Source organism: Rhincodon typus, chromosome 4 (assembly GCF_021869965.1).
Source record: "Rhincodon typus isolate 14 chromosome 4, sRhiTyp1.1, whole genome shotgun sequence".
In the NCBI taxonomy this organism is placed as follows: domain Eukaryota; kingdom Metazoa; phylum Chordata; class Chondrichthyes; order Orectolobiformes; family Rhincodontidae; genus Rhincodon; species Rhincodon typus.
This window is the reverse complement of record NC_063335.1, coordinates 112,268,540-112,294,461: the sequence shown is the minus strand read 5'-3', so window position 1 is coordinate 112,294,461 and position 25,922 is coordinate 112,268,540. Positions and strand designations below refer to the sequence as shown.

The 25,922-nt window shown below is 43.4% G+C and overlaps 1 protein-coding gene across 2 annotated transcripts in view; it reads left to right on the top strand.

The window, feature by feature from the left end:
- Positions 1–25,922, top strand: part of LOC109919143 (cadherin-7-like) — a 139,312-nt gene that overhangs the window by 57,917 nt on the left and 55,473 nt on the right. The window contains exons 3-6 of one of the 2 annotated variants that reach the window (XM_048595788.1): positions 473–767; positions 7,009–7,128; positions 16,542–16,709; positions 23,929–24,116. In XM_048595788.1, coding sequence (XP_048451745.1) covers positions 473–767; positions 7,009–7,128; positions 16,542–16,709; positions 23,929–24,116 — 771 coding nt within the window. The remainder of the gene's footprint in view (positions 1–472; positions 768–7,008; positions 7,129–16,541; positions 16,710–23,928; positions 24,117–25,922) is intronic. The other variant, XM_048595789.1, reaches the window with a different exon arrangement.

Here is a 25,922-nt window from a genome sequence, read left to right as displayed (position 1 = left end):
AGGCAGGGTCAGCTGAAGCATTCAAGAGGGGCGCTGGACGATTGTTTGGTTAGAAATAGTGTGCCGGGATATGGGAAAAAGGCAGGAAATTGGCACAAGGGTATAGAACCAGTGCAGGCATAATGGACAGAAAGGCCTCTTTCTTGTTGCAACAATTCTGTGTTGTCTATGTCTGCCCCAGTGGTCCCCTCTCCCCAGTTGTTGTACCTTTCCCCTGAACTTCTGTTACCAAATACTGGGCTGATGTTGCATCTATTATATCAGGCACACTGTTATCCAGATTTTGAGTATGTACAATTGTGTAACCTGTTATAGTCCCGGTCATTCAGAATATTCCTTGACAGTTTGTTGCTAGGCTGAAAGTATTATTACGTTGACAATCTGACAGTCACTGCTTCTATTACATTGTCAGTCAGTTTGTTGATTCTTTGTGTGGTACATGCTCAACTATTTACATAAATGACACCCACAGCTCCATTCTGATTCGGACAATGGAAATGGTTCTCTGAGATATAACCTGACGGGTGACGGAGCTGGCACAATTTTCACCATTGATGAAGATAATGGAGACATTTTCCTCCTAAAGAAGCTGGATCGAGAGGAGAAGCCATTTTACATCCTACGGGCGCAAGTGGTTGACAGAGCCACCAACCAACACGTAGAACCAGAGTCCGAGTTCCTTATTAAGGTCCAGGACATCAATGACAATGAACCGCAGTTTCTGGATGAGCCATATGTTGCCACAGTTCCCGAAAGGTCACCTGATGGTAAGGAAGTGAAATTATTATCACATAGAGTCATAGAGTCATACAGCATGGAAACAGACCCTTCGGCCCAACTTGTCCATGCCAACCAGGTTTACTAAGCTGGACCAGTCCCATTTGCCTACATTTGGCCCCTATCCCTCTTAACCTTTCCTATCCATGTACCTACCCAAATATTTTTAAATGTACTTGTAAATGTACTTTTAAATGTAATTGTACGCACTGCTATTTCCCCTGGCAGCTCATTCCATGCACGCATACTCTGCATGAGAAAAGTTGCCCCACAGTTCCCCTTTAAATCTTTTCCCTTTCACCTTAAACTTATGCCCTCTAATTTTGGACTTCCCTATGTGAGGAAAAGACCTTGGCCATTCACCTTATCCATGCCCCTCATGATTTTATAAACCTCTATAAGGTCACCCTTCAGCCTCCTATGCTCCAGAGAAAAAAAGGAACCAGCCTATCTAGCCTCTCCTTCTAACTCAAACCTTCTAGACTTGGTAACATCCTTGTAAATCTTATTTGCATCTTTTACAGTTTAATAACGTCCTTTCTATAACACAGCAACTAGAATGGTATGCAGTACTCCAAACGTGGACTTACCAATGTTTTGTACAGCTGCAACATGTACTCGATTCTCTGACCAATGAAAGAGAGTGAGCGATCCACAATCACCGTTTGTCCAAGCCTCCATCATAGTACTCAAGATGGCCTCCTGAAAGTATCTATCCTCAGTGGAAAATTAATTGTCCTGAGGTAGAGTTAAATCTGGGCTAACCTATTGTGTTTTAATAACCTCACTAAAGACTGGAAGGCTTGACACCAGCACTGCTCAGAGAGGTCCAGTTTCCCTGTGGTGTAACAGTTGTTGGATTCTTTGTAAAGACACACAGAAGAGCTAACAGCTTTATGATGCTGTTTCCATTGCTTGAAAGATACGCCATCTGCCTCCCCATGAGGTTTGGACTTGAGATCTGTCAGGCACCCAGGAAGTGGGCCTCTGAAACTGACTCCCAAAGCCCTCATTAAATAGGTATAATGGGGTTCAATATCTACAACAACAAACAGAACATGCTGGAAATCCTCAGCTGTTTGGATAACATCTTTGGAGAGAGAGAAACAAATTTTATGAAAGGTCATCAAACTGAAATGAGTGCACTCTGTTAATTTCTCTCCACCAGTGCTGTCAAACCTGCTGAGTGCTTATAGCATTCTATACTTTCATTTCAGATTTCCAGTAGCCACAACATTTTTCTTCCCTGTGAGGTTCAGTTTATACCTCATCATTCCTCTGAAGCAGATCTCCCATCTTCGATAATTGTATTTTCAAGACCCGTATTCTATAACTCCTCTCAAAAAACCTTCTGTCTTGTTATATACCTCTTGCTTCATTTAAAAACACTTCTGACATTTTCTTACATAGCTCACCATTGATTAATTTAATTTGGCTTAGTAAAGATTTTCTTCAACATTGTGGTGTTTTGACATTTGGGCTTTGTCCATTTGAAACTATCATACACACATGTACCAGCAGAGGTAGATGTGAAGAAGAAATTATGAACAGCTTGTGCAGTCCTAATTCGAGATGCCTCTGACTGGGTGTGTACCTGTTACTGTCTGAAGAATGTCACAGCAAATTTTTGCTGTTATTCTGCAGCCATCCCATTTAGATCACAGGATGGTTTCAGAGTACCTGAATGTGAGTGTGCAGCAAAATCCAAAATGTAGACACGTAACTCATTCAATGTTCCTGTTGTAAAGTATTTATGTCCTGGTATATAGCGTTGTTGTTCTATTACTGACTATTTTGTTTTCACTAAGGCCTGATCTAAAGATTCAATCTAATTTCATGGGGCAATGATGGAACATTGGTAATGTCAATTGACCCTTCGGTAAACATGCCAGGGATGTGGGTTCAAATCCCACTATGGGAGATAGTGAAATATAAATCCAAGGGAAAGCCAGCCTGATGCAGATGCTGGAGTCTGAGATAACACAGTGTGGAGCTGGAGGAACACAGCAGGCCAGGCAGCATCAGAGGGTCTGAAGAAGCGCCCCGACCCGAAACGTCAGCTTTCCTGCTCCTCTGATGCTGCCTGGCCTGCTGTGTTCCTCCAGCTGTACACTGTGTTATCTGACGGTGACCATGTTAACTGTTGTGAAATCCCAACCAGTTCAGTCCTATCTTTAATGTGAAAGAAATCTTCTATCCTACATGTGACTCCAGGCCTACAGGAATGTGGTTAACTCTTTACTATTGTCCTTAATGGACAATAAGTGCTGTCCTACCGCGATGCCAAATTAACAAATTAAAAAGGAAACAACTGATATGGGTTCATGTTTCCCCATGATAGCTAGCACATTTCAAATAATTAAAGGTTCTGGAGTCTAAAGCTATCATTGAACGGATTCATCGCATCCCTACAGTGTGGAAGCAGTCTATTTGGCCCATTGAGTCTACACCAAACCTCTGAAGAGCATCCCACCCAGACCCACACACCCCTATCCCTGTAACCCTGCATTTTCCCATGACTAATCTACTTAGCCTGCACATCCATGGACACAATGGGCCATTTAGTGTGGCCAATCCACCTAGTCTGCCTTTCTTTGGACTGTGGGAGGAAACCCACACAGATATCGGGAGAACGTGCAAGCTTCACACAGAGAGTTGAATTGAACCTGGGTCTGTGGTGTTGTACGGTAACAGTGCTGATCACTGAACCATCCTCAGGAAGGATAAAGCTACTGGATTCTCATAAGAGCCCATCTACTTCACTGATATAACAAGGTGTAGAGCTGGATGAACACAGCAGGCCAAGCAGCATCAGAGGAGCAGGAAGGCTGACGTTTCAGGTCTGGACCCTTCTTCAGAAAAAAATCTACATCTACATCACTAATGTCTTTTAGGGAAGGAAATTTAGCTTCCATCTGGTTCCAGACCCAAGTAACATTATTGACTCTTCCCCTGCATTAGAAAAGGATGTAGACAAATCGATGGTGTGGACAGATGGGTGGTATATGAAAGTCAATGTGAGAGTGTTAGGTGAGAGTGGGACCAGGGATGAGATACATCATTATGAGGGGAGATTGGAAATCCTTGGAGAAAGCATTCCCACTGGTAAAAGGAGCAGGAAGGAGTGGGTTTAGATTTAAAATGAGTCGCAAAGAAAGCAGATTTGCTTTTATTATTACCACCACCAGTCCCATCCGGTCTAAATCTATGATCTTCTCCTTTCATCTCGCTCCCCTAAATCGTTCTGCCTCTCCACCTCTGCTTCATTTAAATTGCACCTTAATACCTAATGCATTGATCTATCATAAAGTACAGAAGATGCCTTTCAGCCCATCAAATCTGCACCACCAAAGAAAAACACTAAATCTGCAGTAGTCCTACTTTCCCACAGTAGCTTTGAATGAATGACACTACAAGTGCTCAAGCAAGTGCCTTTTACTGGTCCTGAGATTTCTCTCCTTAACTACCCTGCCAGGCAGCGCATTCCAGACACCCACCACTCTCTGGCTGAAAAAAAAATTTCCTCAATCCCGTCTTAACCTCCTGCCTTTCACCTTAAATGTTTGCCCCTTGTCCCAATACCTCCAGCACAACATTCACGACTGCATTCTATCTCTCAAGATATCTCTACAAGAAATAATAAAAAGTACATTTTTTAATTACTGTAGCAAATATTTCTGTTGGAAATTGCCACACAAAAAATAATAGAACACATTAGGGTGACAGTTTGATGATTTACTGGGGTAAATATGCTGACTGTGTTACTGAGTGCACTGCAGTTCCATGTTCCATCTCTGTTTATTTTTACTGTATTGACTTTACTGATCTTCTCCTGATTTAAATGCATCTGCTGCAGAAATGAATGCCTAAATGTTCGCTGCTCTGCCAAAGCTTTTGTACAAAATCTGCAGCCCCATTTCTAACTCACATTAATATCCATTAACCCGTCAGCCTCATGCTCACCTTTACAAGTTGATTCTCGGTCCAGCGAAGACCATAAGATCTAGGAGTAGGTTCAGGCCATTCAGCCCATCGGGTCTGCTCCCCAACTCAACAAGATCATGGCTGACCTGATAATCCTGAACCCCATTTTCCTGCCTTTTCCCACAAGCCTTAATTCCCTTATTGAGTAAAAATATCTATCTCAGCCTTAAACGTACCCAATGAACCAGACTTTGCAGCCATCTGTGGGAAAGCATTCCATTGATTTGCTACCCTTTGAGAGAGAGAGAAAAAAAAAATCTTATCTCTGTCTTAACTGTGCAACCCTTGGTCTGAGATTTTGCCCCCTCTACCTAGACTCCCCACAAGGAGAAACAAACTTTTTGCATTGCCCTGTCAGGTCCCCTAAGAATCTTGAATGTTTCAATAAGGTCACCTCTCATTCTTCTAAATTCCAATGAGTACTGTCCTAACTTATTCAACATTTCTTCAGGAAACAGTCCTCCTTTGCTGGTATCAGCAAAGTGAACCTTCTCTGCACTGCCTCAAATGGCAGTATATCTCTCCCTAGATAAGGAGCCTAAAACTGTTCACAGTATTCTATCTGCCATTTAGCAAAAGCTCCTGACTTCCATACTCCACTCTATTTGAAATTAAGTATAGGAGTTGGGAAGTCATGTTGCGACTGTACAGGACATTGGTTAGGCCACTTTTCGAATGCCGCATTCAGTTCTGGTCTCCCTGCTGTAGGAAAGATGCTGTTAAATCTTGAAAGGTTGCAGAAAAGGGTATTGTGGAGATTGGAGGGTTTGAGCTACAGGGAGAGGCTGAATAGGCTGGGGCTACTTTCCCTGGAGTGTCACAAGCCGAAGGATGACCTTAAAGAGGTTTATAAATCAAGAGGGGCATAGTTAGGGTGAATGGCCAAGATCTTTTTCACAGGGTGGGGGAGTCCAAACATAGAGGGCATAGGTTTAAGGTGAGAGGGGAAGGATTTAAAAGGGACCTAAGGGATAACTTTTCCACACAAAGGGTGGTGCGTGTATGGAACAAGCTGCCAGAGGAAGTGGTGGAGGTTGGTACAATTCCAACATTTAAAAGGCATCTGGATGGGTACATGAATAAGAAGAGTTTAGAGGGTTATGGGCCAAATGCTGGCAAATGGGACTAGATTTATTTAGGATATCTGGTCAGCATGGATGAGTTGGACCGAAGGGTCTGTTTTCATGCTGTATGTCTCTACGACTCTAAATAAAGGCCATCATTCCATTTGTCTTCCCAGTCACCCAAAGAACATGGATACTAGCTTTTTGTGATCCATGGACGAGGACTCCCAAATCCCATTTTACCCCCAGCACTGATTCATGTGGCACTCCACCCAGGTCCTCGAATTCTAGAAACATAGAGGCAGTAAATAGGAGCAGGAGTAGGCGATTCAACCTTTCAAATCTGTACTACAATTCAATATGATCATGGCTGATCATCAAACCCAATCACAGTTCCCACTTTCTCTCTTTGCCCTTTGATCCCTTTAGCCCTAAGAACTAGATCTAACTCCTTCTTGAAAACATTTCATGTTTTGACTTCAGCTACTTTCTGTGGTAGAGAATTCCACAGGCTCACCACTCTCTGGGTGAAGGCCTTTCTCCTCATTTCAGTCCTAAATGACCTATTGGTATTGCTAGACAGTAACCCCTGGTTCTGAACTCCTGATCATTGGGAACCTCACCCTATCGAGTCCTGTTAGAATTTTATAGGTTTCTATTTGATCCCCTCCTCCCATTCTTCTAAATTCTAAACCTGAAGGCCAGTGGTGAGAGCAGAATTTCCTGGTGGACCATTCCACTGGATGCAATAATAAACCAGTGCAGAGCTTTTCCCACAAGTGTGGACCGATCTGTTAGAGGTTGAACCCTTGGAACAAGGACGAGAGAAAAGACAGCCGGTAAGCTTGTGCTTATGCTGTTATTGTTCTGCTCATTTAGACTATGTCCTTCCAGGTTTCAAAACTGGTCTGCAATGCTCTTTATTTTTCTAATTTTGTTTTTCGTAAGATCTTGTACTGAAGAATCTGTACCTAGGCACCTTGTACTTAGGGTGGTGCCTTCAGTGGCGACTAGTAAACTTTCACTGTGCTCATTTGAGTACATGTGACAAGAAAGCTAATTCAATTCAACGGCATCTTTGCACAGAAGTACATGTTCAGTTTATTGAAGTGGGAAATCATTCGTGTTCCGCCATGGTTAACTACTAAATGTTCAGTAGACTAACTATTTATACTCTGTATAGGAACCTTCGTTACCCAAGTGACAGCGACAGATGCAGATGATCCTTCCTATGGGAGCCATGCCAGGGTAGTCTACTATATCCTGCAGGGACAACCATATTTTTTGGTGGAGCCAACAACAGGTAACATAAGTGTCATGGAGCTTGCTATAAGGAAGGCATGAATGTCTAGAGAGCATAAATTGGTGGCATTGACTGTTCCTCATGTGTTGGTACTGTCACTAGGCTTGTTATCCAGCATAGGTCTTGCTAATGCTCTGAGGATCTAGGTTCCAATCTCACCAGGGTAGCTGGTGACATTTGAAATACAATCAATAAATCTAGAATATAAATCTTGCCTCAGAAATGGTGACCAAAGCAACCAATGTCACTTTTTTTTGTAAAAACCTGACGCCCTTTAGGAAGGGAAATCGGCCATTCTTACCTGATCTGGCCAAACAGACCCACAGTGATGTAATTGACTCTTAACTGCCCTCTGAAATGGCCAGTTGGTTCACAGGTAGCTGGGCATGGACAGCAGTACCCTTATCCCGTGAAGGAGAAAGGTAAAATAACTTGTGACCAGATTAGCATTAAACTGAAGTTAGATATCATTGGTTGTGAATGCTCGCACAACCAGGGTCCTGCTCAAGGAGATAGGAACAGAAGGAGGCAATTCAGCCTCTTGAGCCTATCCCATCCCAAAGTTAGATTCTCATTAGTCGATGTCAAAAGGCAATGTACATAATTGTCGTAATATAGGAAACATAGCAATCAATTTACACACACTGAGCTCCCACACGTAGCAATGTGGTAATGCCAGAAGATACCCTCATTCCATGAATAATTAACGTAAAAACAATCCTTTGTTATTTTAGATCTGTAATCCATCCAAGGTATTGGCTTCTGTGGTGCAGGTTAGTCAATATGTTTAGCTGTTAATCAAAAGATTGGTAGTTCAAGATCACCCAAGGCCGAAGCCCTTGCTATTTTAAGGTTTTTGTGTTGTCAGTGATAGTGTCCCCAGTTCTTGACCAAGAACAAAGAACAATACAGAACAGGAACAGGCCCTTCGGCCCTCCAAGCCAGCGCCAACACATTTTGCCCTTCCATACTAAAACTATCTTCACTTACAGGATCCGTATTCCTCTATTCCCTTCCCATTCATTCATCCAGGTGCTTCTTGAATGTTGCTATTGTGTCTGCTTTTACCACCTCCTCTGGCAGTGCATTCCAGGCACTCATCACCCTCGCACATCTCTTTTAAACTACCCCTCCCCACCCACCCCCCGCACCTTGAACCTGTGTCCCCTCGTAATTGACTCCTCCACCTTGGGAAAATACCTCAGGTTCAAGTCTCGCATGCTCCAGAGGGGTGTCATAAGATCTCTGAACAGATTGGTCAAAAATTACTTACAGGATCCTTGTCAATAGAATGTAAAGAAAGACTTGCTTTTATACATCACCGTTCATGTCCTCCAGATGTCTCAAATCACCTGCCAGTGAAGTATAGTCACTGCTATAAATTGCAAAAATTGAGGCATCAAATATAAAAAACAAGATAGTTGGTATTCAAAGACCAGCCTTTCAGAAGCATTCCTGTAAACATCAATGTCCACCTAACTCAGCCACCGTTTGAAGAAATTCTTCATTGTGATTCTGTTGCCAGCACTCGCCTCTCCAGTTCAGCAAGCTCATGGGGTTATGTCCTACGTTAGAGGTTGGAGTACGGAATGATTTTCCAGTGGTTCACCATCAGAGGTGCTGTAATTCAGAACATAAATTTAACCACCCTCCTGGCAGGTTCCCACCACACAATATGAAGACAGACCAGGGAGATTCCCCTGTTTTTCTTGACAATTACAAAACCAAAAGCAGCAAGATTTCTCTCCAAACCACATGCCATGCTGCCTCGGAAATATATCATCAGTCCTTCACTTTCATTGTCATAGAGTTAGATAGAATGGAAACTCATCCATGCTGACCAAATATCCTAAACTGATTGCCAGCATTTGGCCCATATCCCTCTAAACTCTTCCTATTCATGTACCAACCCAGATAAATTTGTAACTGTACCCGCTTCTATCACCTCCTCTGGCACTGTGTTCCATGCATACACCACGCTCTGTGTGAAAAAGTTACCCTTCAAGTTGCTTTTAAATGTTTCCCCCTCACCTTAAACCTATGCCCTCTAGATTTGGATTCCCCTACCCTGGTAAAAAGACCTTGCCTATTCTCCCTATCCATGTCCCTCATGATTTTATAAACCTTTATAACGTCACCCCTCAGCCACTGATGCTCCAGGGAAAGAAACCCCAGCATTTTCAGCCACTCCCTCCATTCAAAGCCTTCAGTCCCGGCAAAACCTTTGTAAATATTTTCTGAACCCTTTCAAGTTTAACAGTATCTTTCCTATAGCAGGGAGACCAGAACTAACGCAGTATTGCAAAAGTGGTCTCACCAATGTCCTGTACGGCCACAATAGAAATCAGAACTTCCCAACTCCCGTACTCAATGCCCTGACCAATGAAGGCTAGTATACCAAGTGCCTTCTTCACCACCCTGTCGACCTTTGACTCCACTTTCGAGGAACTATGCAGCGATACCCCTAGGTCTCCTGGTTTGATCCTGGAACTCTGTCCCTAAAAGCATGGTAGTGAACCTGCAACCATGTGGACTGCAAGCTTCAAGAAGGCATCCCCTTCTCCAGGGCATCTCCTTCTCCAGGGCATCTCCTTCTCCAGCGCATCTCCTTCTCCAGGGCATCTCCTTCTCCAAGGCATCTCCATCTCCAGGGACGTTAGGTATGGGCACTGCATGCTGGCACAGCCAGCGAAACCCACATCTCATGGAGGAAAAAGAGGACCATCAAAGCCACCCAGACCTTGCTCTGCATAAATGGGCTATCCTGTTAACAGTGACTAGAACCTGATCGTACTGCTTTAAAAAAAAATCTGTGCGGTGCTCTGGGATATCCTGAGATCATGAGCAATCAGAAATGCAGGTCCTTTTATGCTTTCCCAGGCCATAACAGAGAAACAGAGGAAAACTATTTGACTCCTCAAGCCTGTTCCATGGTTCAGTGACATAATTTCTGATTTCTTTTTAATATTCTTTCATGGGATGTGGATGTCGCTGGCTGAGCCAGCACTCATTACCCATCCCAAGTTACCTTGGAAAAGGTGGTGGTGAGCTACTGCCTTGAACTCGCTGTGCTCCTTGGGTGTAGGACCATCCACAACACTGATGCAGATCTGCACCTTTTTTCCATACCTCACTCCTAAGTCCCATATCTCTCAATATCCTTGGGTAGAAAGCATCTATCAAATCAATCATTAATAATTTGGGCAGCATGGTGGCATTGCTGTGTGGAGTTTGCACATTCTCTCTGTGTCTGTGTGGGTTTCCTCCGGGTGCTCCGGTTTCCTCCCACAGTCCAAAGATGTGCAGGTTAGGGTGGATTGGCCATGCTAAATTGCCCCATAGTGCTCAGGGATGTGTAGGTTAGGTGGGTTGGACAAGGGAAATGCAGGAGTAGGGGAAATGGGTCTGGGTGGGATGCTCTTCGGAGGGGTGGTGCGGACTTGTTGGGCCAAATGGCCTGTTTCCACACTGTAGGGTTTCTATGATTTAATAAATCAAATTAAATCAATAATAAATCTATCAGTCTCAGATTGAAAATGAACAAGTTTAGTCTCAGTTCCCACATGCGGAGAGAGAGAGTTGCAAACTGTTATCACCACACTTTGTAAAGATGTTTCGAATTTGAAGGAAGGGTCGGAGGTGAAAAAGCCCTGTTTTGTGGACACAGATGAGCTCAACTGGAACGTCAGTCAATTTCTCATGAAAAAGCAAGGGAATTTCAACTCACTGTACAGACTCTCACTGAAAGTTTTAGAATGTTAGTGGCCGCAAGCTGTCTATATACTTCTGCTGATAAACACAGAGTAAATGCCAGATCTAATTGACAAGGCGAAGAAAATCATCACCTTGAAGTGAAAATCACTTTGAAGAGGAAAGCAAAGACACTCGGATCAAGCAAGAGATTACAAAGTACTGTGTAATAGATTTTCAGAGAGTCTACAAATTGCTCAAGGGATAACTCACTGCAAGCTTAAACCAAAAAAAACCCAGAGTTTATAACTTTTGAAGGAAAATTAGCATTCTAAATTAGGAGTGTCAGGAAAAGATTCATGCTGTTGGAGTGCATGCAGGTACTCCTGCCATTAGTATTCACCATATTTCTACTGAACTGCTGTAGCAGTTCATATATCCCTGCAGGATCTCTCACTGCTAGCTCTGGAAAAGCAAAGAAAACCACATGAAGATCTCCCACTTCTCTTTTTTTTCCCTTTCCTGGAGGAAATATTATAACGTGAAGTAAAATGTTTTGACTGCTGTCCTCTTCAAAGTAGCAATTACTCCCAGTTACATGTTAATAGATTCCAAGCCAGTCGATGAGATTGAAACCAAGGTACGTCTTTTCCTTTGGAGGAGGGAGTTTATTGACTTGCTGAGTCTTACCTCTTTTAGCTCACACCCGGTCTCACAGCTATTCTCTTATTTAAAAACCGAAAGAACTGTGGATGCTGTAAATCAGGAACACAAACAGAAGTTGCTGGAAAAGCTCAGCAGGTCTGGCAGCATCTGTGAAGAAAAAAATCAGAGTTAATGTTTACGGGGACTCGTGACACTTCCTCCGTTCTGAGGAAGAGTTACCGAACCTGAAAAGTTAACTCTGATTTTTCTTCACAGATGCTGCCAAACCTGCTGAGCTTTTCCAGCAACTTCTGTTTTTGTATTATCTGCACTGAGACAATTAATAGCCACCAAAAGTTTAGTCAAAGAGGTGGATTTCAAAGAGTGTTTTAAATTAGGAATGTGAGGTCGGGAGGCAGTGTGAAGAAAGGGAATTGAGTTTGAAGCAAAGCAAGACAAAGCCATCTGTAATTGTAGTTGGGAATGGGCAAGGGACTAGAATTAGAGGAGCGCAGATATCTTGAAGGTTGGTATTTTGGAGGTATAGAGATGGGGGCTGGGGAGCAAGGCCATGGGGATGAGTTGCAAACAAAGAGAAGAATTTTAAGTTCAAGACTTTGGTTGCCTGGGAAACACTGTGAGGCAGTGAGGGCAGTGGCAGGGGGGAAGGGAGAAAGAGACAGCACATTGCTGTTTGCCAAAACCTGCAGAGGTGAAGAGGGTACCTCCTCAGAATAACTGCTCCCCAGGAGGTCAATGAGTTAGAGAAGGGCGTGCAGTATGATGTTGCTTATTGTTGAGGAATCATGGAATTGCACAGTGCAGAAGGAGGCCATTCGACCCATCATGCCTACACTGGTTCTATTATGCAGTGCCAATGTCCAGCCCTCTCCCAATGTTTCTGACCTCTTGAATGCTTTAATTGATCCAGTCTCGATTTCTAGGCAATGAATCCCATACCCTAACTGTTCACTGTGTGAAAAAGAAAATTCTTATATCCCCCTTGCTTTGTTTGCATATCACTTCAAATCTATGGAAAGGACAGTCTGGAAAGTTTGCAAGCTGTGCCTTGACAGAATATCATTAAAACCACTTACTGCTTCCAATCCTTGCGCGATCATTAAATTGTGGAATAATGCAGCACAGAGAAAGGCCATTCAGCCAATCATTCAAGTTTTAGCACTTTGAAACAGCTATTCAGTCAGTCCTATGTTCTCTTCCCTCTTCCACACAACCCTAAGACATTTTCTGAAGAAGGGTCCAGACCTGAAACGTCAGCTTTCCTGCTCCTCCGATGCTGCTTGGCCTGCTGTGTTCATCCAGCTCCACACCTTGTTATCTCCGATTCTCCAGCATCCGCAGTTCCTACTATCTCTGTAACAACCCTAAGACATTGTTTTATTTCAGATCTTCACTTCCCTATTGCAAGCTCCTCTTGAATCTCCTTCCAACCCAGCTTGATGTGCAGTACGATCCAGATCGTAAGGGCTGGCCATGATCGTAGCATTTCATGGAAGAGTGAAACACTTTAGTTGTCTCACTGCTGAATTCTGACACAGGATGGTAAAAATAGTGCTGCCAATTCTGCCAACCAGTTTGGACAGGAACAGTCACCTGCTGTGCATGCCTGCTTTTGGATAAGTGATAACATCCATGGTACTTGCCAGGGAAATCTGCGAAGAGGAGGCAGAAATCTCCCATTCGTGAGGTATTGGGAATCTAAAATACAAGATGTGATGATTTCAGTGGTTAGCACAGCTGTCTCACAGCGCCAGGGACCCAGGTTCGATTCCACCCTCGGGCCACTGTCTGTGTGGAGTTTGCACATTCTCCCTGTGTCTACGTGGGTTTCCTCTCACAGTCCAAAGATGTGCAGGTTAGGTGGATTGGCCAAAATAAATTGCCCGTAGTGTTCTGGGATGTGTAGATTAGGTAGGTTATAGGGGGATGGGTCTGGGTGGGATGCTCTGAGGTTCAATGTGGACTTGTTGGGCCGAATGTCCTGTTTCCACACTGTAGAGATTCTATGATCTTTGAGCTGTGAAGTTTCAATTTGACAAGCAGTTGGATTGGACATCAGAAAAGCTTCAGGCAGTGCTGGGCTGTTGCCCACTGATGGGGATCAATGGACACTGACACAGTTCTCTCTGACAGCAATATATGTTCAGAAGCACAGGACTACCAATTAGCCTTCAAATTATTTCTGGTCTCTACCAATTTTTGTATCTGGCTACTTCCAAATGGGAAGATTGCAGTGCAGTGGTAAAGTCACTCGAACAATAATCTAGGAATGCTAGATTAATGCCCAGGGGCTATGAATTCAAATCCCACTATGAACAGATGGCAAAATTTGAATTCAGTTAAGATCTGGAATTGCAATCCATCTGGATTGCGAATGTCCTTCAGGGAAGGAAATCTGCCATCCTTACCTGGTCTGACCTTTATGTAAATCCAGACCCACAGCAATGACTCATAACTGACCTTTGGGTAATAAATGCTGGCCTAGCTAATGATGCTTGTAACTCATTTTTGTAAAAACAAGCACCGAAAATTCCTTGGTAGTATAGAACTTAAACATTGCTAAAAGGAGACAAGAAGTCCAAGTCTTGAACTCTTCAAACTGAAGATGTAAGAAACAGACTTGAGCAAAGCATAAGTTAATGCTTCTTTTCCAAATCAGTTCTTGAGACCTAGTGCTGAGCAGTGCAAGCTAAAAGGTTCTGCATTCTTGTGTGCCTTTAATGTTGAGGGATTAATGTCAGTTAACATCACATTGGGCCCATCATTGGGCTTATCTTTGGAAGAGCCATTTAACTCATCCCACTCTTTCACCAAAGCCTGACTGATTCAGACTGACCCCCAGTGCAGTGCACCACTATCGGAAGTGATTGGAACCAGAGTCGGTTAAATCTCATTGACTATGAGACCCTTGATTGAGGTTGTTAACCTGGGTCAATCAGGGAGCCCTGGCTGACAGATATAAGTAGGAAATTCAGAAGGTCTCCTCAGACTAGTGATGGGCTCTGAGCTGGTCAGAGGTCAGCTGGTCAGCTGGCTGGTCAGAGCCCATGTACTGTGCCCATGTAAATAAAGGGTGACTCAGTGATGGGATACCAGCCTCTGTGCAGTTATTTCAGGAAGCTTTGCTTTCAGGTAAGGAGTGAAATTTAGGCTCTGTCTGCCTTTTCAGCTACATGTATGAGTGCTGTTCGAAGACAAGAAGCGGGCACCATCCAGGTCCTCATTTTTATCCAGTCCAATCAGCAACACTACAACTAACCATGATCGCACTGTTGTTTGTGGGAGCTTGCTGGGTACACACACTTCAAAAGTGATACCATGGCTTTGAGACGGCCTGAAACCCTGGGAGTCTCTATAAAGAAAATGAACTTCTTTCCTTATCTTGACCAGGACGACCTACAAATCATCGTCCTCGGAGCTGAAAGTGCTTTTTCTAGCAGTGTCTAGAAACAGTCATCTGACAGGAATAAATGATTGGAGAATGTTGCCAATGAACTGAGTTCCGCTTAGTTTGCACCCTTCCACCTCACATGAAAGGAAACATTCTTTCGTTCCTATATATTTTAGAATCCCCTGGAGAACTTAACTCTTACGTCATACCTACATTTTTCAAACTCAGTGGAAAAAATATGTAAATTTATGCCCATTTTATTTACAGTGTTGTGTGTGAATTGGGACAAATTTGAGAATACTTCTATCTTAGGAGAAAGGCTATGGGAGCAGCAGTGATTTTGAGCTAATGATTGGTTTGGCCTTATACAAAAACCTGCAGGCCTGGATTATTTATTGCTTTGCTTTCACAGCCATTCACAAGGTCGACCCCACCACACAAGAGGAAGTCATTGATATCCTAACTTGGCTTTTTGGAGGTCAGTTTAGTTTGGTTGGCAGGATGGTTGGTTTGAGAAACACTGTGATGCCAACAGCATAGCTTCAATTTCCATCACCAGCTGAGGTTACCATGAAGGACTTTCCTTCTCAACCTCTCCCCTCACCTGAGGCACGGTACCCCTCAGGTTAAACCACCACCAGTCATCTCTCTCAAATGAGAGAGCAGCCCTATGGTCTGGTAAGACTATGACAACTTGACTTGAATTTTGCTTTTCCTGAAACAGGCCTGTTTCATGAGAGGCGTGGATAGTCAGAATCTTTTTTCCCAGGGATGACACTAGGGCGCATAGGTTTAAGGTGAGAAGGGGAAGTTTAAAGATGTGTGAGGCATGTTCTTTTACACAAATGGTGGTAGATGAATGGAACACACAGCTAGAGGAGGCAGTAGAAGCAGCTTTGAGAGCAACATTTAAGAAATTTAGACAGACATCTGGAGATAATAAGGACTGCAGACACTGGAAGCTAGAATCTGTAGGCGTGAGGTTGGAAAAGCACAGCAGGCCAGACAGCATCCAAAGAGCAGGTAAGTCAATGCTTCAGGCCAAAACCTGTCTTGAAAAAGGGTTTCAGCCTGAAGCATTGACTTACTTGCTCCTCGGATGCTGTCTGACCAGCTGTGCTTTCCCAGCCTCACACCTATAGACAAACATCTGAAGCAGACAGGGAATAGAGAGATGTGGAGCATGTACAGGAAGATAGGATTAGTTCAAATGGCATCAAGGTCAGTACAGACAAGGTGGGCCGAAGGGCCTATTTCCTGTGCTGTACAGCTCTACATTCGGTGTTCCAATGGGCCAATTATTTGAGTGGCAAAGGAAATATTTAATAACAAGGTACTCATGTATCAGCTACAACTGAAACACATTTTGTCATGTTTATGTGCCCTAGATAGAAGTATTCGATAAATAAATTATTTAGGTAGCTGAAATGTCACTCCTTGGAAAAGTAATGAACCTTAAATTTCTAACTCCAGCAGAAACTGCCTTTTGGTGATGTCCAGACATTAATCCAGGGGGAAATTGTTTCTGATCTGTGACTTTTTACATTATCTGAGATAATAGAACCAATTGGAAATTCTTTTCTTGTTTGTCGTCTAGTGAACTCCTAACAGGTTTCAGCTACAAGGGCATGTTTTTGTTTCAACTAATTGGGAATGTATTCTACAGGAGTTATTCGAGTTGCTTCGCCTAATACAGACAGAGAGGCTGAAGAACAGCACGTGGTTATCATAGAGGCTAAAGATATGGCCGGGTTAAAGGGAGGTCTCTCTGTGACAACGACTGTGACCATTACCCTGTCTGATGTTAATGACAACAGACCGAAATTCCAGCACAGTAAGTAACTTTCAGCTCGACGGGAATTCTCATTATCATAGAAGTTATAAATATTGAGGACAAGGCTTGATATCTTCCTGGAACTATTAACATACACTTGTAGACTTAACTGCTTTTTCGAAGACACAATGCAACTTGTTCTCAGAGGCCACCTGGAGTGGCGATCTGTCAGCTTTAAAGAAAAGATAAATAATTCAGGGACTTGGAGTCCATCCCAGAGTCCTCTCAGTCCTAACTACTACGTGCCGATCCCATCATATTTTGAACACGACGATCAATGGTTTTTGTTTTATTTTTCAATGATGCACTGAGATTTGGGTCATCGTCATTCTAGAACTGAGTCACTGACCACCCATTCTATGCTGGTTTTAATTTTATTGTGGAATGTGAGTGTCTCTGTGAGACCAGCATTTGTTGCCTGTTCTGCTGGTAGTGAACTATCTACTTGCGCTGTGGTATTCCTTGCCATATTGGAACATGCACAGTGCTTTTGGGAAGGGAGTTTCAGGATTTTGACCCTGTGACAGTGAAGGAACAGCAGAATGTTTCCAAATCAGGATGATGTGCAGTTCGTGCCTTGAGAAGTGTCATAGAGTCATTGTGAGTGAACAGTGGAGGGAGTGGATGTTTGCAGATGTGGTGCCAATCAAGTGGGCTTCTTTGTCCTGGGTGGTTTTGAGCTACTTGAGTGTTGTTGGAGCATCCAGGCGAGTGGGGAGAAGTCTAGTCATTTCTGACTAGGCTTTGGGGAGTAGGAAATGGATTTGGAGGGGTCTGCAACTCATTGCCTGAATGGGTAGCAGAGGAAAAAGGTTTTCTAGAAAAACAGATTAGATATGCAGATCAAGTGCTGTCTCTTACAGTGCTATGCTAGCAAGTGGATAAGGCTGGGTGGCCCATCACTCAACTGCAAGATACTCTGAGCCAAGTGGCCTCTTTCTGTGTCATAGACTTTCAATGAATCTGTTCTGTGAGTCACTCACCACGGATCATCATTCTCCTATGTTAAAGCGTCGAATCTCACGTTGTTGGGTTCACCCTTCCTTCCAATGGAATGGGTTAACTTTTATTTGGGTGCACTGACTTCCTTCAATGCTGTGTCTCCCCAAGCCACTAGTAAGGGCCAATCTGCTTCCATCCGCAGACTATGTGCTCAGTGTTACAGTCTCAAAATATCTCCCTCGACGCCTGGACCACACTCAGCATCACATCGGTGCTCACTATTCAATTGAAAAACAGTGGAGGACAGATTGCACAGCATCTTAAACTTACTTCTAAATTATATTTAAGTACCTCTTTTCCCTTGAACTTGCAGCAGGTGGCACTCTACAGCAAGTGAGATGACCAAGGGCACCAAATAAAGTAGACAGTGCTTTGAAATGTGTGTTAAGTACAATGAGCAACAGTTAAGACGGGAAACTCAGAAGGTATTGGGAATGTAAACACTTGTAAACCTGTTAAATGCTCAGTCCATGAAACAGCTACCCAATTGCACTCTCGTTTGAAAGGTTTTGTTTAGTGTTTGTGCAGCATTAAACATGAATTTGTAACTTGTTTGGAAAGGTGGCTGACCTGAGATAATATTGACACAGACTGTAGCAGCTTCGAGCCCCATTTGATAAGTGTCACTCTGGTTAATCGTTAAATAAAAAGCATTGGGCCATCATTATTAAAGGGGGCAGTTATATAGATACATTAAAATATGACATTTAAGGATCAACAGGTTCCTGTTGGTAACATGATGGGGAGGTGGTGCTGATGTTGCTGGGTTAACGTTCTGGGGAAATGCATTGAAATTCAGTTCAATACAATGCTGAAAAAGAGAAGGTTAGCATTCGTCATTGTCATAGAGACCCATCTGGATCACTGGTGTCTTTGAAGGCGGGAAACCTATCATCTATCTGGTCGGGGCTATGGTTGACTCTAGACCCAAAGGAATGTGGTTGACTCTTAACTGTGTCATGATCTACTGGGGTATTTCCCTGGAAATCAAACATTGCTATTCCAAAAGGTGGCAGTTTAATTTTAAGGAAAGAATTGGGGTCCTTAAAGATAAACAAGTCTGTCTATATATGGAACCACAGGAGATGGGTGACATACTAACAAGTATTTCATATCAGTATTCACTGTGGAGAAGGATATGGAAGCGAGAGAACTTGGAGAAATAAACAATAATATCTTGAAAAATGCCCATATTACAAAAGAGGAGGTGCCGGAGGTCTTAAAAAGCATTAGGGTAGATAAATCCCCAGGATATGATCAGGTGTATCCTAGAACACTGTGGGAAGCTAGGGAAGTGATTGCTGGGCCCCTTGCTGAGATAACTGTATCATCGATAGTCACACGTGAGGTGCCAGAAAACTGGAGGGTGGCTAATGTGGTGCCATTATTTAAGAAAGGTGGTAAGCAAAAGCCAAGGATCTATAGACTGGTGAGCCTGACGTAAGTGGTGGGTAAGTTATTGGAGGCGATTCGGAGAGACAGGAGTTGCTTGTATTTGGAACAGCCAGGACAGATTAGAGATAGTCAACATGGCTTTGTGTGTGGGAAATTGAGCCTCACTAACTTGATTGAGTTTTTTTTTGAAGAAGTTACAAAGAAGATTAATGAATGCAGAGTGGTGTACTTTGTCTATATGGACTTCAGCAAGGCGTTCAACAAGGTTCCACATGGTAGACTTGTTAGCAAGGTTAGATCACACGGAATCCAGGGAGAACTAGCCATTTGGGTACAAAATTGGCTTGAATATAGAAGACAGAGGGGGGTGGTGGAGGGATGTTTTTGGACTGGAGGCTGTGATCAGCGGCATGCTGCAAATCCAAACCATATTATACAGGGTATGGTCAGTCTACGTTTCTGTTTGTTTCACTGCAGCGTTCCTATTCCAAAATCTTGGATCAAGGACGTGTCACTGGTGTATCTCCCAAAGCAACTCCTGCAGAATGGTGGATCCCATCTTCGGATCATTCCAACCTTATCAATATCTCTCGCCGCATAAGATCCCACACAGAATTGGCTTATATAGGATTTTCAGAAGCTATAATTCTGATCTACTGTCCCTCTAATTTCTACAGCCGCTGAGTGGATCTCCAAGGTCTAAGCACAGTAGCCGCTGGAGAAACTGAAAGTGGCTGAAATCAACAGGTTAATCGATATCCAGGTACCTACGGAATGACCGAGCACACAGCGTAGAGAAAGTGTACACACTGATATTTTTGATGCAACGCCAATTATTCCTCGTCAGAAATACACAAACCAATTTTGCTTTCAATGTTATCTGCTGAATGTAGAATCTCAGCTGCAGGCTGTTATTTTAATGTGAACCCCAGGTATAATTGCGTACCTACCTGTTGGAACATCTCGCTGCAGAACTTAAAACAGTCATTTCTGCCGATGCTTCATGCTACAATTTATTACCTCTTCTGAACAGCTCAGCCAAAAACTGGTCAGATTCACTGGATTTCTGAGCAATTGAAATGAGTTTCGAGCATGAAACTTGGCTCACTGCAGATTGAAGAATTATATCTCCATCTCGCTGGAACTAATCATATAAATAAATTGTCTAATGTCTTAAAAGGGTAGCCAATTGATAGACACGGTCTAAAAGTAATGGCTGCCATACAGTTGGCTGAAATAAGGAATAGAAAGAGAGAAAGTAAATGCCTGTGTTTCCACTCAATGTTGTCAGGGAAAAGTTTAAGTTTTAGATGGGCTGAGGTTTTGGCTCATCTGTAATTGGCATCAGTGAGCAAATGTGCTGTCAGCGCTCCCTTCACATGTGAAGAATTGCCATTTTCCTGAGAGCCTGAAAGTGGTGCGGACAACCCTGAGGTATTTGGATTTCCAGCTCCACTCCCGAGATTGACGGGGAGAATGGAAAAAGCTGTTTTGTTCTCTCTTGGCCTCACAGTTTGGGCATCCAGAGCTTAGAGAATTCTGGGAACTTCATGGAGAGAGTTGTTCTAATCCATTTGGGGCAGCATGGTGGCTCAGTGGTTAGCACTGCTGCCTCACGGCGCCAGGGAACTGGGTTTGATTCCAGCCCCGGGCAATGGTCTGTGTGGAGTTTGCAATTCTCCCGGTGTGTGCATGGGTTTCGTCTGGGTGCTCCGGTTTCCTCCCACAGTCCAAAGGTGTGCAGGTTAGGTGGGTTAGCCATGTGAAATGCACGGTTATGGGTATGGGGTAAGGGGGTGGGTCTGGTTGGGGTGTTCTTCGAGGGGGTGGGGTCAGTGTGGATTTAATGGGCTGAATGTCCTGCTTCCACACTGTAGGGATTCTATGAGTCATTCAAAAATTAAACATGAGAACGTGGAGTCATAGGTCTGAAGCATGAATTGAGATTGGACGGGTTTTAGGAGTATATTCACAGGAGTTTAGAAGAATGAGAGCCAATCTCACAAGAAGCTATAAAATTCTAACAGGACTAGACAGGGTAGATATAGGATGGATGTTCTGATGACCAGGAATTCCAGAACCACTATCACAGTATAAGGATAGAGTGTTAGCCTATTTAGGAATGAGATAAAGAGAAATGTCTTCACTCAGAGAGTGGGGAGCCTTTGGAATCCTCTACCACAAAAAGCGGTTGAGGCCAAAACATTGAATGTTTTCAAGAAAGTGTTAGAGAGAGTTCTTGGGGCTAAAGGGATCGAAGGGTATGGGGAGAAACCTGGAAGAGGTACTGGGTTGGATGATCAGCCACAATCATATTGAGCAGTGAAGCAGGCTCAAAGGGCCGAATGGCCTACTCCTGCTCCTGTTTTCTATGTTTCTGTGAGCAGGACATTTGCTCATTATTGTTATTTACATTGACACAATCTGGGCTGAGTCACTACACAATGCGGCTCACCATCATCTTCTAATGGGCAATTCCACAATAAAAATTCTTAAAAAAAAATCAGGGAATTTTGCACCCAAAATTAAATCTGAGAGATGGGTGCTCATGACAGTAGACAAGTAATCCAGAGACCCGAGGCTAACCCGAGACATGGTTAGAATCCCATCTTGGCAGATGAGGAAATATGAATTCTATTGAGAACATGGAATTCAAAGCTACCCTAATGGTGACTGTGTAACAATTGTTGCAGATACCCATCTGGTTCACTAATGGATTTGAGGGAAGGAAGTCTGCTTTTTTTACCTGCTCTGGCTGCGAGTTCAGGCCCACAGTAATGTGCTTGATACTTGACTCTCCTCTAGACTATGGACTTGAGCTGAAAACTGCTGGCCTAGCCAGTCATATTCACATGCAACAAAGAAAATAATTCACACATTGCTAACAACAACGCCCAGGATAACACATCCACCAGCAAGCATTGGCTGATGGTAGCTCCTCAAGCTGTGTTCAATTTCACCCCAGTTATAATCTCTTCCAACCTCTTCCATCAGGCACAAGAGACAAAAGCTCAAATACACCTACAAACAGATTCAAGAACAGCTTCTTCCTTGCTGTTACTAGATTTCTGAATGGACCTCTCAAATTTTAAATTTATTGTTGATCTCGCTCTTTGTGCACCTTCTCTGCAGCTGTAATATTGTATTCCTTACTCTGTTCTGTTGTTTGTATGGTATGATCTGCCTGTAGTGCATGCAAAACAAAACTTTTCGCTGTACCGAGGTACATGTGACAATAATAAATAACATTTCAGAGATGCACAGGCATTAGTAGGCACACATTCAAAGGATTCTTGTATCAAACATTGTTTTACTTATGAGAGAACTGACTAACTCAGCAGCGGTAACAAAGTGGTTCAGTAATATTATTCAAAATAAGAGATTACACAGTGTGGAGCTGGAGGAACACAGCAGGCCAGGCAGCAAAGGAGGAGCAGGAAAGTTGACGTTTTGGGTCAGGACCCTTCTTCAGAAAAATAATGTTATTCAAAATAATTTTTGTGATTTTTATCCTGAAGGACAAGGACTGCATGTGAAATGGCACAACGTGCAAATTCCACCAAGCCACATACCATCCTGACTCAGAACTATACCTGTGTTTCCTTTACTGCTGGTGGGTCAAAATCTTGGTACCCTCTCCTGAGCAGCACCCTGCACCCTCTGAACTAAAGGGGTTCAAGAAGACAGCTCATCCCTGCCTCCTCAAGGGCTGTGAGGGTTCAGTCATGAATGTTGACTTGGACAGTGATATTTACCTCTCGAATGAAAAGGCAATACAGTAATCACAAAAGGACTGACCACCCTTAACAAAAATATACCTTTTTCAGCTCTCTGATGCAAAGAAGAAAAATGAAAGTTACGTTTAGTCACACTGGTTCATGGAAGATTTTGTCGTCACTGTGACACAGATATGTTTTGGTGAACTAATCTAACTAGCACTATTCCTGATAGATTCTAGGTGCAGTTTTTTGATTGTAATCGCAGCAGAAACCTTTCCACTGTTATTGCGAGACTATGGGTCTGTGTCTGTCTTGGAATTGGTAGCTCCTTATTGTCTCATTATTGCATGTTAAGAAGCTAAATAAATTTAGGTTGGTGTGTTGATGCAGTGGCTTTAAGAGTTTATTTTGTCCTGGTTTCTTTTAGAGAGAGATTAGAGGACAGATGAAGAGCAGTCCTTGAGAAGATAAACAACTTGTGAAGCATTGGTTTTTTTTTAAGTTGGAAAATTAGAAATAACCTGAATGAGTGTGGTCAAGCTCACACCCAGAGAACCAAGATATTTAGTTCCAGCCTTCAGCCCGGTTGGAAGGCAGTGAATCTCTCCCAACTGCTATACTGTCTCTCTCAGAATTGTCTTTTGATGGTCTTTCCTCATGGATTACAGAACTTCCTGTGAGACAATCTGTGTTTTGAATTTGCATTTTGCCAAGGATGTGTTTATGGGATGATACTATATTAGTTAATTAGTAATACGTACTGCATGTATTATTCTATTAAGTTTTCCAATGGAATTAAATTGTTCCAAGTTCCACTTTCTTTTGTTGTATTTCAACTATAGAGTTTGAATAAATTGTGTTTTGCTTAACATCTAGTAGTTTGACCAATAAAATTGCATCTGGAACACAACACCTCACATTTACCTTTGAAATAAGTAAAAGTTAGTGTCTAGCTACCTTCTTAATATTTTGAGGAGGTCTGGTCTAGTCCATAATACTGTGTATCGACCTGCTATGTAATACTTTCTGAATAGGGTGTTCTGCTGAGTATTAATCTCCGAAACTGATCAAATAACTCCTTTATCATTCACCTCTTGTTTCAGAGCTATATCACTTTTCTGTTCTGGAATCAGGCAGCATTGGATCGACTGTTGGGAGGATAATGGCGACAGATGTCGATATTGGACAAAATGCAGAAATGGACTACATAGTTGAAGCTGGCGATGGTTCAGATTCATTTGCTGTAATTACAGATGATAAGACCCAGGAAGGTGTCATCAAGTTAAAGAAGGTCAGATTTAACAGGAGCATCCTGAGATTTTCTTTGATTCCATCCTCTCTTTTGTCGCTGACAATTCAGCTTCTGTTTTCAGCTAAAAATAATAAATGCACCTTACTTCAGAGAGGGAGGCATTGGTAATATTGCTACACTAACAGACTAGTTTGCCAAGGTCATGAGTTCAAATCCTGCCCTAAGACTGGAGCAATTCAAATTTGTTTGATTTATTGATAATAATTAAATAAACAATAAACACTAGTGTTAGAAATAGTGACCATGAAACCACCACTGATTGCCACAAGAACCCATTTAGTTCATTAATGTCCATTAGGGAAGGAAATCTGTTGTCCTTATCTGGACTAGCCACTTGTTGCAAAGTTGGGTATAGTATTTGTGGATTGGAAGGCAGGACGTTAGAATTTGTTTGCAAAATGATAGGGAAGTATTAACAGTTATGGCAAGGTTCAAAATGGTTCAATCCCCAGGTCCAGATAACATGTATTCAAGGCTGCGGTGCCAGGCAAGGGAGGAGATTACATGACGTTAATTTACAAATCCTCTCTGGCCACAGAAAGCTCAAGGAGAACTGGAGGTTAACTAATATGTTACAATTGTTGAAGGAGGGTGGTAGGGATAAGCCAGAAAACTATAGGCAGTGAGTCTAACATCAGTGCTGGGGAAGCTTTAGAAAAAGAAAATTCTGAGGGACAGAATGAATCTCCACATAGACAGGCAACAATTAATCAAGGATTGTCAACACAGTAAAGGGGAGATCATATTTTACAATCGAATCAGAGATAGTAGGAACTGCAGATGCTGGAGAATCCGAGACAACAAGGTGCAGGGCTGGATGAACACAGCAGGCCAAGCAGCATCATAGGAGCAGAGAGGCTGACGTTTTGGGCCTAGACCCTTCATCAGAAAAGGGGGAGGGGAAGGGGGTTTTGAAATAAATAGGGAGAGAGTGGGAGGCGGATAGAAGAGGGATAGAGGAGAGGATAGGTGGAGAGAAACAAACAGGTCGAAGAGGCGGGGATGGGGCCAGGAAAGGTGGGTGTAGGTAGGGAGTTAGGAAGGGGATAGGTCAGTCCAGGGAGGACGGACAGGTCAAGGGGGCGGGATGAGGTTGGTCGGTAGGAGATGGAGGATGAGGCATTCCACTCCCGCACATCTCAGTTGTCCTCGTTTTTCAAGGACCGTAACTTCCCCTCCTCGGTGGTCGAGAACGCCCTCAACCGTGTCTCCCACATCTCCCGCACCTCATCCCTCACACCCCGTCCACGCAATAAAAACCAAAAAAGAATCCCCCTCGTCCTCACGTACCACCCCACCAACCTCCGGATCCAACGCATCATCCTCCGACACTTCCGCCATCTGCAATCCGACCCCACCACCAAAGACATCTTTCCCTCCCCACCTTTATCTGCTTTCCGGAGGGACAACTCTCTCCGTGACTCCCTTGTCGGCTCCACACTCCCCTCCAGCCCCACCACACCCGGCACTTTTCCCTGCAACCGCAGGAAGTGCTACACCTGCCCCCATACCTCCTCCCTCACCCCCATCCCAGGCCCCAAGAAGACTTTCCACATCAAGCAGATGTTCACCTGCACATCTGCCAATGTGGTATACTGCATCCGCTGTACCCGGTGTGGCTTCCTCTACATCGGGGAAACCAAGCGGAGACTCGGGGACCGCTTTGCAGAACACCTACGCTCGGTTCGCAACAAACAACTGCACCTCCCAGTCGCGAACCATTTCAACTCCCCCTCCCATTCCTCAGACGACATGTCCATCCTGGGCCTCCTGCAGTGCCACAAC